We start from the raw sequence: 15,078 nt of genomic DNA, 5'->3' as shown, positions 1-15,078 counted from the left end.
AAATTCTAAATTTGTATCTTCATAATAGTGCACTCATTTTCTTGAAATCTTGGATCCGCCTCTGCCACCCTATTTAGATCTTTCCGTGTCCCGCCCCTCCCAATTGTCATCTCTAGAATTTATTATCTTTTATAACCACAGGTGGCTAACCTCTCTTGAAAGTTGAAAAAGGACATTTATTCTCCTATATAAGACCAGTTTGATCTGTCTGAATTAATATTCTGAAACTTTAGAAGCTATAAAATAAACATTTTGTACTCATTATGTGTACAAACAGTCCGAAGCAGAGTTAGAAATTTATATAAGGGGATTCAAAACTTATGTGTTACAGCTTATAATTACTTTTCATTTGACTATGTCTTTTATAATTTTATTCCTAATATCTTTTGTGATCTCCAAAATACTCTTATTAAGACGTATGCTCCCTCTTTCCCTATTTACGTGTTATATTTTTCTTTTTTGTTTGTTCCAAAAATAGTAAATGTCACGTTCATGTATTTAGGAGAAATTTAACTTTAGAATACTCTTTCTAGATATGTACGTAATATACTTCCAAGAAAACTTTTAACCAGAAATAAAGTAAAAAAAGAAAAAAAGAAAACACCATAGATCAATGATTAAAAAACCTTTTAAAAAAACAATGGGACCAAAGTTGGTAAATTTAATAATGTTTTGAGCATCAAAGTCTACGAGTATTTAAACACATGCAATTTGAGAATATTGGCTGTGTCCCTTTGGCTTTTCCAAAAGTTCCAATGGCTTCTTCGTCGTCTTCTTCTTCTTCTCAACTGATAATTATTTACTTTTTTACATGTATTTTCTTTGCTTCTGCTAAAATTGCTACAAGTAATTGTTACAAATCCATTTTTGGATTTGGTGATTCTCTTACTGATGCTGGAAACTTAGTTCACCTCTATCCACCTGGTAGAAAACCTCACATGTATTTTCCTCCCTATGGAAAAACCTACTTCAATCGTCCCACTGGTCGTTGCTCTGATGGCCGTCTTCTCATTGATCTCATTGGTGAGTATAAAACTTTCTTAATTAATTAGGTACTATGTTGGTCGAACTATTTAAAACATATGTATAATCTAGCCATATGTATAGATTATACATTGATTATATACATATAATACATAAATTATGCATATATTATACATCCACCGACTATTTTTAGTTTAAGCAATTGAGTGCGCGGCTATTTGGGTTAATTCTTCTATTTTTATTAATAAAATATTTTGTAATGTTTGATTTGTAAGTGAATAAGTCATTTTCGTAAGAAATTATATACTGGTGTTTGATTATCAGAAAATGCTTTTTAAAGAAAAACGTTTTCCGAGTAAAAATAACTTCTTTCGTTATATATGGATGAAAGTCCAACTACTACTTAGCACTATTATTCATCTTTTGCACTCTAAAATTTCATCATAACATACACACGTGTTGTGCATATGTTAGTCTCGGGTTCGAAATAGTATTGCATGTCTTTATATGCGAAATAGTATTGCGTGTCTTTATATACGGTAAAAGTAAAATAAATTTTCGCCTTATATAGTTTTCGGGGAAGCGGGTTCGAATAAAGCCCCTTCCGCCCCTCTAGCTCCGCTCGATGCAGAACAATATTTTGTCATATCAATTTATTTAATCTTTATATTGTGATAATTAATATAACAGCACAATACTATGGACTTCCACTTCCACCACCTTCAAAGGAGGCTAGAGATGGAGGAAATATGCAATCTGGAATAAACTTTGCAGTGGTTGGATCTCGAGCTATGGATGCAAAATTCTATGAAAAAAGAGGAATTTATGACAAAGTAACTAATGTTTCTATGTGGGATCAATTGGATTGGTTCAAACAAATGCTTCCATACTTATGTCATAATCCTTCAGGTGAATGTCATTCCGTTATCTTGTTTCCTACTCCCTTCGTTAATTTCTTTTTTTTTGGGTTTTTCATCCCGTATACGGTATCTATATTTGGGTCCTATTAAATTCGGATTCGTGTCGGAAATTCTCACATTGGGTAAAACGCTCTCTAACAAAGGCGACTTCATACCAGGGCTCGAACCCGAAACCTTTGGTTAAGATTAAAGGAGTACTTGTCACTCCACCACAACCTTTATTGGTCCTTCGTTCACTTTAACTGTCCACAATGGACAAGTAAAAATAAAAATGTATTTTTAATATAGTAAACAAGTTAAAGAAAAGGTACTCCTTACGTTTCAATTTAGATGAGATAGTTTGACTCGCCACAGAGTTTAAGAAGAAAAAAAAAAGACTTTTGAAACTTGTGGTCTTAAAAGCGTGAGAGGTAAAAGTTTGGTGGGACCATGACATTTGTGTGGTTATAAAAGCTTCTCATTAAGAATAAAATGAATAAAATGAAGAGTTTAAAGTTAAATTATTTCCAATTATAAAAATATATTATTTATTTTGGAACGTACTAAAAAAGAAAATATCTTATATAATTTGAAACGGAGGAGTATATTTTATCAATAATAATTGTGGGGTTTGGGGTGGGGACAAACCTGGTAGGAAAGAGACAAACAACTGGAAGATTCCATTGGAGTTTTTCTTTGGACCTATTATGGACTAATTGGGGTCTAAGAAGTTATTATTCGCTTTTTTAAAGGTGAGCCTAATAATTTATAGATCGCTGACGATGTTAGAAAATGGAATAAATAAGTGAGGTGATGCTGGAACAAAGTAAAAACAGAATTTCATAGAACAAGAAAAGCTATATTATGTCTAATGAGCTACTGCTCGCTTGGTTTATTTATCCAACACCATCAGCCTTTTTATAGGCAATTACAGCAACTAGAAAAGCATAAAGATTGGAACTACTTACTAAACTCTAGGTAACAGAAACCAAATCTCCTAGATATTAGGTAAACAAATCAAAACAACTAACATAATCTTTGACTTATTCTACTAACAGACGATTGAACTCGAAAAGAAATTCCTTGTAAAGTTTGATAAGGCAAAACTTACATTAAAATGGCGAGGATAGATAGTGACCATATAAGGTTGAGGGGCGTTTAGATTAAAACCCACCAAAACAAACGGTAAAATCCAAAAGCCAAGTGACCGAAAATAATGTAAAAATAGCACGGGCTAGTCAGTTTTTGGACTGGTAATTGAAAAATAGCCAGCGTTTGTAAAGTTATTGAATTATAGCTGCTATTTTGTTGCAACACGGAATGTTCCAGCATAATTTACTGGAGATTGATGCACCTGTGTATGAACTTCCAGCATATTATGCTAGAATTCCAGCACACGGAAAGTTCCAGCATAATATACTGGAGATTGGAGGTGTGTATGAACTTCCCGCATATTATAATGGAATTCCAGTATATTATACTGGAATCCAGTATATTATGCTGGAAGTTCACATGTAAAAAATCGAACTCCAGTATATTATGCTGGAATATTTTTCGGATTTTGAACAGTGTTTTTGTTCAAATTTATCTTTACATGAAAAGTGGCTAAATTTCGATTACCTTTGAAATTATGATTATTTTTCAATTAGCTTATAAGTCTGGCTATTTTTGAATTTCAACCAGATAATCAAGTTAAAGCAGACAGTTGCCTTGAGCCGTGACAGGACCATAAAGTTCGTTTTTCTTTCTTTTTATTTATACGTAAAACTTCTTATATGGGACATTTTGGACACATTATAATCATTTTCACTTCTACCCAATAGAATATTTTCAAGTCTGTTGAAAAATTTGGAGTGAGTTGTGGATAAACTATCCGATTATATTTGAAGAAATTGCAAAAATTTACCTACTTTGGGTTCTCTTGGACAGGTTGCAGTAAATTTTTGGAGAGGTCATTATTTCTTCTAGGGGAATTTGGAGGCAATGATTATACACATGCACTTCTTTCAGGCAAAAATATAAATGAAATTCTACCCATCATCCCTTCAGTCGTCCACACAATTGTCTCTGGTGCTCATGTAAGTGTCTAGCTCCTTCATCCTCTTGACAAATATATTTTTCCTAAAAATATTTTTAAACGATAATTTTTTTTTCTGATGTATGATATTAAAAAATACTTTTTAAGGAAAATATTTTCCTCAAACAAGGGAAAAAGATTCAATTATTGGCAGTATATAACCGTTTTCTTTAATATGTCAACTTTTAAGTTTATATTACTTTTCCAATATTGAATACTTAGATGTTCTTATCAATCTTTAATATTCAAAGTTTTCATTACAACTCTGTCCAATTTGCTAAAACTATAATCAATCTTGAATAAATATTCTTTCATAAATACTTTTCACTCTTAAACAAAGCACCGAAATATGTATTTCGAGAAAATAATTCATTTTTTTGGATACAAAACTTACAACCTGCAATTCTTTGTAGCTGTTGAATTCTCTTGATTTATCGTATGTTTACTTTTTTTTTATTTTTTAAATTTCCTTAATGAAAATTTTGCTTCACCATCGATTACATAGACCATTTTAAACATTTGAGCTGCTTGAGTCTTTCCTTTGGCATTCTTGATTATCCATTCCATGTGCTGGTTCCAGTTAGTAGTGTGCCTACCTGTCTTCTCGTCCAAAGCATAATTCTGTCCCATAGTTCTTTTATATCCCTATTTAGTAAGCCTGTCCACAGTCAACAGCCTATATAATATGTATGGATCCATTTGATCCATAGCTTGTTCTGTTTATGTGTTTCCGAATGAGTTTTGGCAATGGCATTACACAAAATGTTTTTAATCATACCAAATACATATTAATGGTTAAAATCAAATATTTTGACCTTGAAATTATTCTAATTCATTAAGGCCTTCTTAAATTAGAAAGTTATCATTTAAGTACAGATTCTTGAAAAAAGAATTTATATGTAGATTTAGTTTATTTCATAGGTATATACTACTATTAACTTTTATTCAAATTTACTTATAATTCACTTCAAAGTACTCCCTCCGTTTCAAATTAGATGAAGTACTTTCCTTTTTTGTCTGTTCCAAAATAAATGACATATTTCTAAATTTGAAAATAATTCAACTTTAAACTCTTCATTTTACCTATTTTACCTTTAATGAAAATTTTTTATAACCACACAAATATCATAACCCCACAAAGTTTTTAACTCTTAAACTTTTAAAACCACAAATTTTAAAAGACTTCTTCTTTTTCTTAAATTTCGTCCGATTCAAAATACCTCTGTAAAAATTGAAACAGAGGGAGAGGGAGTATTACTTATGTTTAAAGTACTTCAACTATTAAAGCAATCATACTACTGCCAAAAAAGCAATCAACTTCTATCTTTGATGAAAGTGCCTACTTAAAGAATTCAATTTCAAATCCATCCCCTCTCTCCCCAAAAAAAAAAACAACCTCAATCTCCCATCGCCTTCATTCTTTATAACAAAATTAATATGTGTATATAACAAGTGTCTTATATTATTCCAGTTAGGAAATTAACTGGCTGGCTATCTGTGTAATAATCCCGTATTATATTGAATGCAGGAACTAGTGGAGCTTGGGGCAAAAACAATAATGGTGCCAAGTGTGTTACCTCTTGGATGTACCTCATCTTATTTGACATATTACCAGAGCTGGAATGAAGAAGATTATGATGAATTGGGTTGTCTCATTTGGCCTAATCACTTTGCTACCCATCATAATCAACTTCTTCAAAGGGAATTACATCGTCTTAGAGAGATCAATCCCCATGTTAATATTATCTATGCTGATTATTACAATGCTGCAATGCAACTCTATCGCGCTCCTAGCAAATACGGTAATTTTACTTGGATTTAACTTATATTCGGTGACATTATATATATTTGCTTAGAAGGGGAGTCTTGGAGCAACGATAAAGTTGTCTCTGTGTGACCTATATGTCACAGGTTCGAGCCGTGGAATCAGTCACTGATGCTTGTATCAGGGAAGACTGCCTACATCACACCCCTCGGGGTTCGGCGTTTCCCTGAACCCTACATTAATTGCGGGATATTTCGTGCACTGGACTGCCCTTTAATACAAATAGTTGCTTAGAAGGGGAGTCTTGGAGCAACGATAAAGTTATCTCTGTGTGACCTATAGGTCACGTGTTCGAGTCGTGAAATCAGCCACTGATGCTTGCAACAGGGTAAGCTGCCTACATCACACCCATTGGGATGCGGCCCTTCCCCGAACTCTGCATGAATTACGGGATGTTTCGTGCACTGAACTGCCCTTTAATACAAATATTTTCTTAGAAGGGGAGTCTCGGAGCAAACGATAAAGTTGTCTCCGTGTGACCTATAGGTCACGAATTCGAGCCGTGGAATCAGTGACTGATACTTGAATCAAGGTAGGCTGCCTACATCACACCCCTTAGAGTGCGACCCTTCCCTGTACTTTGCGTGAATACGGGATGGTTCGTGCACTGGGCTGCCCTTTAATACAAATAATTGCTTACACGATCATTGCATTCTAATCGGTCGTAGAACTAGTCGGAAACATCATAGTATTTAAAGAAAAGACAAAATGGGTACATTGCTAACATACTACCTTCATGTTGCACCATAATTAAGTAAGAGACTATGTCCAAATGTATGTCAAATATCTATTTGTTTGATGTAAATACCTAAAGCGACTAAGTTTTAACGCGTATATTGCAGGATTTTTGAAGGGTGGACTTGTAACATGTTGTGGAGCTGGAGGTCCATATAATTTTAATCCGTTTGCTCAATGTGGCAATTATCCAGCCACAAGTTGTGAGGATCCTAACCAGTATATTAATTGGGATGGTTATCACTTGACAGAGGCTGCTTATAAATGGATGACAAAAAGTTTATTGGAAGGCCCATTCACTAATCCTCCTATTAATAGTTTTTGTCCTTTTGATATTAGTGAGGCCCAAGTTTCCAAAAATTTAGAAAGCCCAAAAGAAACCTTTAAAATATAATACCAGCAAAAATAAAATATTCTTTTAGATTAGCCATTCATGTTATAAAAAGTGTGTAAGAATTTACCATTTGTAAGAATGTAATCCAAACGTTGAGCTTGAATAATTTTGTTCGGTTTGATTTTTCTGGTTTTGTATTTATAGACTTTAAAATGGGCCCTAAGTTTTTTTTTTGTCGGTTAATTTACGCAAATGTCCTTTTTAGGGGGAGGATTTACATATATACCTAGTTTTAGCGTCACCATTGAAGTTATATCCATATTGCACAAAACTTTATAAGTTTACTCGCTTTAGGATCAAATTCAGACTTAGCGGGCATGAAGTTGGAAAAATTTGCGTCTGAAGTTGAAAATTTAAGATGCACTTAAGACTGTTTTAGTCTAAAGTGCGGGTAATATTTGCATGCATTTAAGACTTAATTGGTCTGAAGTGCAGTTAATTTTTGCATGCACTTAAGATTTTTTTTTTCTGAAGTGCAAATTACCCAAAAATAAAAAATTATTTTTCGAATTTTAACAATCAAACACACGATTCAACACCCAAATCTACTCCAAAATAAGCTCAAATTTGAAATATAACTTTCAAATATCATAAAGAACAAACCCCAATCATCAATTTGTCAAAATAACAATAATCTAACAAACTCATTTTACAACTAAGAGAAAAAAGAAAAAGAAACCCTAAAATATCATAAACTACCTTGAAACTTTCTCACAATGCAAACACCATGTAAATTCACTGTTACCTTTGTTTTTACGGCAAAGAAGAAGAAGAAGAAAAAAAAATTATAAAACATCATAGACCACCTTAAAACTTGCTCACAAACACCATATAAATTCACTGTCACATTTGTTTTCACAACAACGAAGAAGAAGAAAGAGGAGGAGAAAAATGTCTGAAGTTATCTATACTTTGGGTACTAGTTAAACCTTTCTTAAAAAAATGGATATAAATTAAATGGGGTGAAATTCAAAAATTGCCAGATTTTCGAGTGGTAATTGAAAAATAGCAACAGTTTCAAAAGTAATCGAATTTTAGCCACTTTTCCTGTAAAGATAAATCTGAACAAAAACACTGTTCAAAATCCGAAAAATATTCCAGCATAATATACTGGAGTTCGAATTTTTTACATGTGAACTTTCAACATAATATACTGGAGTTCCAGCATAATATACTAGAGTTCCAGCGTAATATATTGGTCCAGCATAATATGCTGGAAGTTCATACACATGTGCTCCAATCTCTAGTATATTATACTGGAACTTTTCGTGTGCTGGAGTTCCAGCATAATATGCTGGAAGTTCATACACAGGTGCACCAATCTCCAGTATGTTATGCTGGAACTTTCCGTGTTGCAGCAAAATATTGGTTATTTTTTAATGACTTTATAAATGCTAGTTATTTTTTAATTATCAGTCCGAAAACTGGCTAGCCCGTGCTATTTTCACGTTAAATGGAGGCGACCAAATAACGCACCACGTGAAATTTTTACCTTTTTAGGCTATTGTTTAGATTTTTTCTCCATTTTAAAAGTTGTGCAAATATTGTCATTGGAAAATTATGCCTTCCACAATGTTAGACTCGCGTCTAATGTTTGCTCATATAATTTTCAATTTATTATTACAATATTAGATTGTGATGTAATATTTACAATAACTTAAAAAAATTTAGACTTTGGTCTAACATTTATCCTGTGTATACGTTGAATTCATTTACTACTACCATTAGTGACTAGTTTCTGAAGATTTTTTATGAGACATGGTTCTCAAAACCATCCAACTTTCATAAACTAGTTTTATGTCGACCAAGGCATAAAACAGCATAAGACCAAGTACCTCCCCCCCCCCCCAAAAAAAAAAAAAAAAAACCCACCCAAAAGAAAAATTGAAAGGAAGAGAAAATTGAAAGAAAAAAGGAAAAGACAATGACGGGCTTTCCTCTTTTTTTTCCTATTTCCCAAATGATATTAAGAGAAATTTTATGGGAATTGAGAGAGAAAGTGACGTATTGTGTTTCCACACGCCTTGTAAAAACCAAAGGATATACCAACAAGGTCGTGATAAAGTGGTAAGTACTCTTTCGTTCTTAATCAGAGGTCTTAAATTTAAACTGATCTGAGTATGAAGTTATCTTTGTTAGAGAGTAATTTACCCAACAATGTAGAACTTTCTGGCACGAATCCGAATTTAGTCCGGCCCTAATGCTAGTACCATTCACGGAGTGCAAACCAAAAAAAAGACTCCAAGGATATATATGAGTCATTATTTCTAGATCGATGATGCGATGCTGTAGAAAAATTTCACTCCAATTTCGGCCAATACGTCACAACCCTCCTTTCATAGTTGATTCATCGAATTTTACCGTCTTCTGTATTATCACATAAACCTTATATTATTTTTGCACATATAATTATAAATATATAAAATGCAAGTTGTTGCAAAAAATAGTTATAAGCATGACATACGTGCTAAATTTGCTTCAATAACGTAAGACTTGAGCGCGTTTAATTTAGAATTTTCTTCCCGACATTTTCTTGGGTTAAAATAATTGCAGCACAAAAAATCTTTTTATATAATTTATGTTTGAGTTTAACTGCTATGCACTAGTATTATCATAAATAGTGACATTAGTAACCTAGAAAATAAAGCAGATTGTCTAATACAACAAGTTAAAATACATTGATAGTTTAGAAATTATTTATATGAATTAAATCTTCTTTTTGAATTTAACTTCCAAATACTGATTGTAATTTTTCTGTGTAAAGGGAAGGGGCTGGTGCAAAAGCTGTAACATATCAAACTAAGCACAATGTTTCGAAATCAAAGGATCTATTAATTCTTTTTCCTAATCTTTTGGACTTCAAGATGTAATTTAAAGCGCACAGAAACTACTAGGAAAGAAGTAATCTTGCGTTGAGCTAAGCAAATCACAAGTTTTCTATATAAGAGATGTCGCAATGCAATGTGAAATAGTGACGGAGCCAGAATTTTCGTTGATGGGTGTCAAAATATATAAAAGTAAATATACCAGGAAATTAAAGGGAGTCAATACATAGTATATTTACATATAATTTATTTTTTTACCTAGCTACACCGTATATTTTTCCCGCGAAGGAGTGTCATTTGACACCCCTTCGTATAAGGTGGCTCCGCCACTGATGTCAAAGATGTGATCATGATTTGTAAGATAGAATTTTATGTTTATATATTATGAACCTGTCATAAAATTCTTAGCTCGTTTTAATTACTAGGTTCATAATTTAATATTTAACTTATTTAATAAAATTGCTAATATAAACATAAAATCTAAGCAAAAGTTATTGAGTTCGTCTGAATCTAAGCCTAATACTCTAGCTCTATCCCTTACCCGACAAGAATATAAGATAAACATGCTAATTAAGATAAGAACATAGAATATATAATGTGAAAAGCAAGCAGTGTAATTGCGATGACTTTGCCTAGGATAGAATGGAAATATAGAATTTTTTTAATTGAATTCTGAAAATAGAAAATGAAACTCGCCACCTTGGAAAGAAATGATGTTTACTCTTTTGTCAACAAAAAAGCAAGCAGTGTAATTAAGATAAGAACATAGAATATATAATGTGAAAAGCAAGCAGTGTAATTGCGATGACTTTGCCTACGGCCTACCATTAGTCCCTCCACCACCCCCACCCCACCCCTAAAAGAAATAAGAAAATGACATACTGACATATATGGTCAAGAAAAAGAAAATGTTGTCTCCACTTTTTAATGTGCACTTTCTGTATTAATCTTCAAAATTAATTTAGTTTCCTCAATTTTTGCTTGATAATAACATCTAGCAATCATCTTATCTTGTACAAGTGCTAGTTCTGTATGTGGTAGTCGACTATGATTACAATATTTGGTTTGTGTTTAAATTTTAGTATAAGACAAAAACATATTTGATATATATGCTAATAGGAAATAATATATACTCGATGTAATAGCTGTACCGTTATTAGAAAATTACCAAAGAGATCTCATCATATCACTTGTTAATCATTGTATTTGAGTCCATTAAAATCACATCATACAGAGGTTTTAATGTATGGCTCTAGTTTCTTTGAAAATGAGTCAAGAATTGCGAATTTTCTCCCCAAAAAAATGCTGTTAGAATTTGAACCATAAAACTCAGCCATTGTTCTTTTCTTCTCTATCACATGATTCTAATTATGAGAAGAAAGTGTATGCAAAGACAAAAGTACACTTTTTAGGACTATCAAATTTTAAAGAATATATCTTTAAAATTTTAGTAATTAGCCGTGAACTGCTTCTTTACGCAAGGCAAAGGCTATATGTAAGCTACTAGGTTTCAAGAAATAATTTGTTCTTTCTTGATCAAAAGTAGATGAGTAATTTACATTTTTCTCTTTTTCTCAACATTTGACGTGTCCTAGTTTTTCTTCTTCTTTTTGGACGTTCCTAAACAAATCATTGATTGAAATGAGAAGGTGAAACGACAAACAACTAAGCGGCACTTGAGTTTGAGTTTTGAATTTTTAAGCAAATCTACAATCTAAAATGTAAATCTTCAAAACGTAAATTATTTATATTATATTATTGTAGCTTGACCTATTATAACAAGTTAGTTATCATTATTTGTCAGGTTAAAATTAATTTCTATCATCATAAAGATATTTTATAAATTAAGGGCTGTTATATTCAAAGTTACAAAAAATATATTAGAGGTGGATTTTTGGTCAACTCGTCGCTTGGTCCCCCGTTGGAGCTTATTCTCATCAAGGGTCTATATTTAGTTGTCTTTTGATTTTACCTTTTTTCCTTTTTCTTTCTCAGCTTATATTTTACTAATGGAATAATAAGAAATAGGGTGATCCGTCTCGAGAGTTGGTAGGAAATAATAGTGTATAGGGTAAAATATGTTCATATTTAATGATCGCATGAAAAGTGACACGTGGAGCCGAAGACAGAAGATAGTCGGCTCGGAGGCAATGATCTCGCTTGTTATCGGAGAAAATGATATTCATAAAGACAAAATATATGCCTGCCACCCGGTAGCATTTAATGAAGAATATTCTATATCATTAAGTGCATGTTCCATTACGAAAAATATGGCATTCACTGCCTACCGTTATGCATTTTTCAATAGCCCTCATAATTGTCATTAAAGAGGGGTTTGATCCTAGGATCTTGTTCCCTAGGTGCAACTATAAATCGTGAGCTCTACCATCATTGTAAAGGAGACGAATTTTCCGACAAGCATACACTACACTTTGTTCAAAGCTCAATAACATTTTACTTTCTTGCTTATTTATATAGTTCTTACTGCCTTCAGAAGCTCTGTTCCCGGGCTCAAGATCTCTATAGTCTTATAGCGATTTTAACACTAAGTCGTACATTTTTGTCTAATTCAGTTGTCATTTTAGGATCAAATCGATTAACTTGTTTATAAACCATATATAAATTCAACTGTACCATTTTACGGGCAAACAGTTTGGTGCCCACCGTGGGACTTAGACAGTTGTGTAATTGAATTGATCCCTACATCTATTACTAACTTGTTTGATTCTTTGTTCTTAGCAAAAATCATTAAAAATGGCAGATAACAATGTCAACATCACACACAACATTGAGGCCCAAGGAAATCAGCCTCAACACAAAGATTCCATTAGTAATATCCGAAACGAGGGGAACGAGGCCACGCCGATTCACGGCGGGCAATATCCATGACACGTTCGAGAGGCAACCCCTAATGATGCCGAAGACGAGCACGTCGTTGAAATAGTATGGATCTTGAGGGAGCAACAAAAGGCCATTATGTGCCATCTCTCGCGATACGATCGGGTCATGATGGAATTAAAGCAGGCATTGTTGGGTGCTTCCAACAACGCGAATGGACGAGGTCCAATTTTTCCCGGTGTTCACGCAAATCAAATAACGCAAAGGGTCGATAACAACACCCCGAGGGGCGAAGTCGGCTTTGACAGGGCTGGGGGGAACGGTAGTGGTTCCGGCAACAATAATAAAAATGATCCCTTTAAAACCGAACTCATGCGGTTTATGAGAGAAATAAACGCCAGAATGGGTCAAATTCCGGGTGCACCACCAGTATTGAAAGGACTAGGCTCGAAGAAGTACATCCAACTGCCGTTCAAACCAAGCACGAAAACAGAGTTGATCCCAAAACGGTTCAAAATGCCAGATATGCCGAAGTATGATGGGACTTCAGATCCTCGAGAGCATATCACCACATATACAATGGTAGTGAAGGGGAATGATTTGGCTAAGCATGAGATTGAGTTAGTCTTATTGAAGAAATTCGGAGAGACCCTCACAAAGGGGGACCTAATATGGTATTCACTCTTGCTTGAGCATTCCAAAGATTTCTTCGAGATGCTCACCGATTCTTTCATTAAGGACTATGCCATGGCCAAGAAGGTATAAGCCTAAAAGGTCGACATATTCAGGGTTTCACAAAGAGAGTCTGAATTATTGCGGGAGTTCATAACCAGATTCCAGAAGGAAAGGATGTTGCTATCGGCTGTACTAGAAGAATGGGCAGCTGAAGCATTCACTAAAGGCCTGAATCCGAGGAGTTCCGATGCTTTCCGAAAATTGAAGGAAAGTCTGCTCAAGTTCCAGGCAACAACATAGGCAGATATTTACAACCGGTAATCAATGATAAGAATTAAGGATGATCAGCTCGGTTTTCCGACATTAACTAAGGTTCGAGACTGGGAGAAGAATAAAAAGAAGTCAAGAGATGATTTCGACTTAGATCGATAGTCTTCAAGGTGTCGGTTTTTTCCCTATGAATGGGCCAAATGATGCGACAAAGGTTTTCGGTCGGCGGATAGATTCGCTACCGATAAGAGAATCGATCGCGACCGGACTAATAGGTCATTGTAGGATAAAGAGACATCGGGTTCTCGAGATTCCTTCTATCCCAGGCTTTTTGAGTACAACTTTAATGTCAGCGTGGTGGAGCTGGTGTAGGTTATAAGGAACATCAAAGAGGCATGAGTCCCGAAGCCAATGAGATCCGACCCAGCCAAAGGGATCCTAATTTGTGGTGCGAATATTATGGGACAAACCGTCACCGGACAAGGGACTGTCGGCGTCTGCGTGAGGAGGTGACGACATTGCTCAAAATATGATCATCTAACAGAATATTTAAGCGACCGGGCTAAAATAACTACGGCCACAATAGTGATAATGTAGAACCTTCAAAAGCAGGAGATTATCCCCTGCGCTTGACGATCAACATGATTTCCGGGGGGAATGTTGCTCCCAAACGCACACGCAAGTAAACGTGGTTGACAAGTAATATAGGATTGTAAGTCCAGATATCGTACCCATGGGGACTTGTGATTAACTATCAACTAAATTAAACCAAGCAATTAATCTATTCAAGCGAATCGTAAAGTATGAATATTTAACTAAAATTTAATCTAGAGTAACAAATTAAGAGATTAAAGAAAACAACGACAAGCTTAAAGACGAATTCAATGTGAGTGAATATTCTAGAACTGTGGGTTAGCTAACAATCCCGTTGAGTTTTTCACTTAAATTATTTAATTAATTTATCTAGTTTATTGGTTGACAGGGTTAATATTGCTCGCAGCCTTCTCCCGGAGTATAACTCGCCTATTCAAGCTAATCTAACGCCTATATTCTTATGGAATTAGAATTAAAAAGAACACATTACTAATTCCTGTGTAGTAATCAAGCAAGGCGATTAGGTATATTCCTATCCTAATCGCAAATCCCCCTCTCAGAGTTAAGATCTTGTTATACTCAACCTTATATGCAATCTAGAATTCTCTCTCCCGAGTTAAATCCTAGATTCGTAGATAGTATTCAATTGGTGATCAAACAATCAAATAATTAAGCGCAAGATTGAATAAATAAACCAATATGATAAACTAATAAGAACAATTCAAGCTTCAAACTATAACGTTCATGTAGTACCCAAAACTCTAGAAGTAATAAACTATGAGATTAAAGGAAAATAAGAAAAGAAAAACTAGTTGAAAGCCTCCTCCAAGCGTGGTATTCTTGCCTCCGGTCGCCAAACTAACTCCAAAAATGGTATTTTAATGACTATTTATATGTGTACGGAAGAGATCTAAACGAAATAACCAAGTTTAAAATCAAATAGCAGACAAAATAGGCTTTAA

The 15,078-nt window shown here is 34.0% G+C and overlaps 1 protein-coding gene across 1 annotated transcript; it reads left to right on the top strand.

Annotated features, from left to right (window-relative positions):
* The first annotated feature begins 727 nt into the window (after positions 1–727).
* Positions 728–7,037, top strand: LOC104101369 (GDSL esterase/lipase At1g28580-like). Its single transcript, XM_009608806.4, has 5 exons — positions 728–1,023; positions 1,675–1,893; positions 3,813–3,961; positions 5,489–5,762; positions 6,628–7,037. Exons 1-5 carry the CDS (start codon positions 756–758, stop codon positions 6,912–6,914), a joined length of 1,197 nt encoding a protein of 398 aa, XP_009607101.1. The 5' UTR covers positions 728–755; the 3' UTR covers positions 6,915–7,037.
* The last annotated feature ends 8,041 nt before the right edge of the window (positions 7,038–15,078 follow it).

Source organism: Nicotiana tomentosiformis, chromosome 8 (genome assembly GCF_000390325.3).
Source record: "Nicotiana tomentosiformis chromosome 8, ASM39032v3, whole genome shotgun sequence".
NCBI lineage: Eukaryota > Viridiplantae > Streptophyta > Magnoliopsida > Solanales > Solanaceae > Nicotiana > Nicotiana tomentosiformis.
The sequence above is the reverse complement of the archived record's forward strand: the minus strand, read 5'-3'. Positions and strand labels throughout refer to the sequence as shown.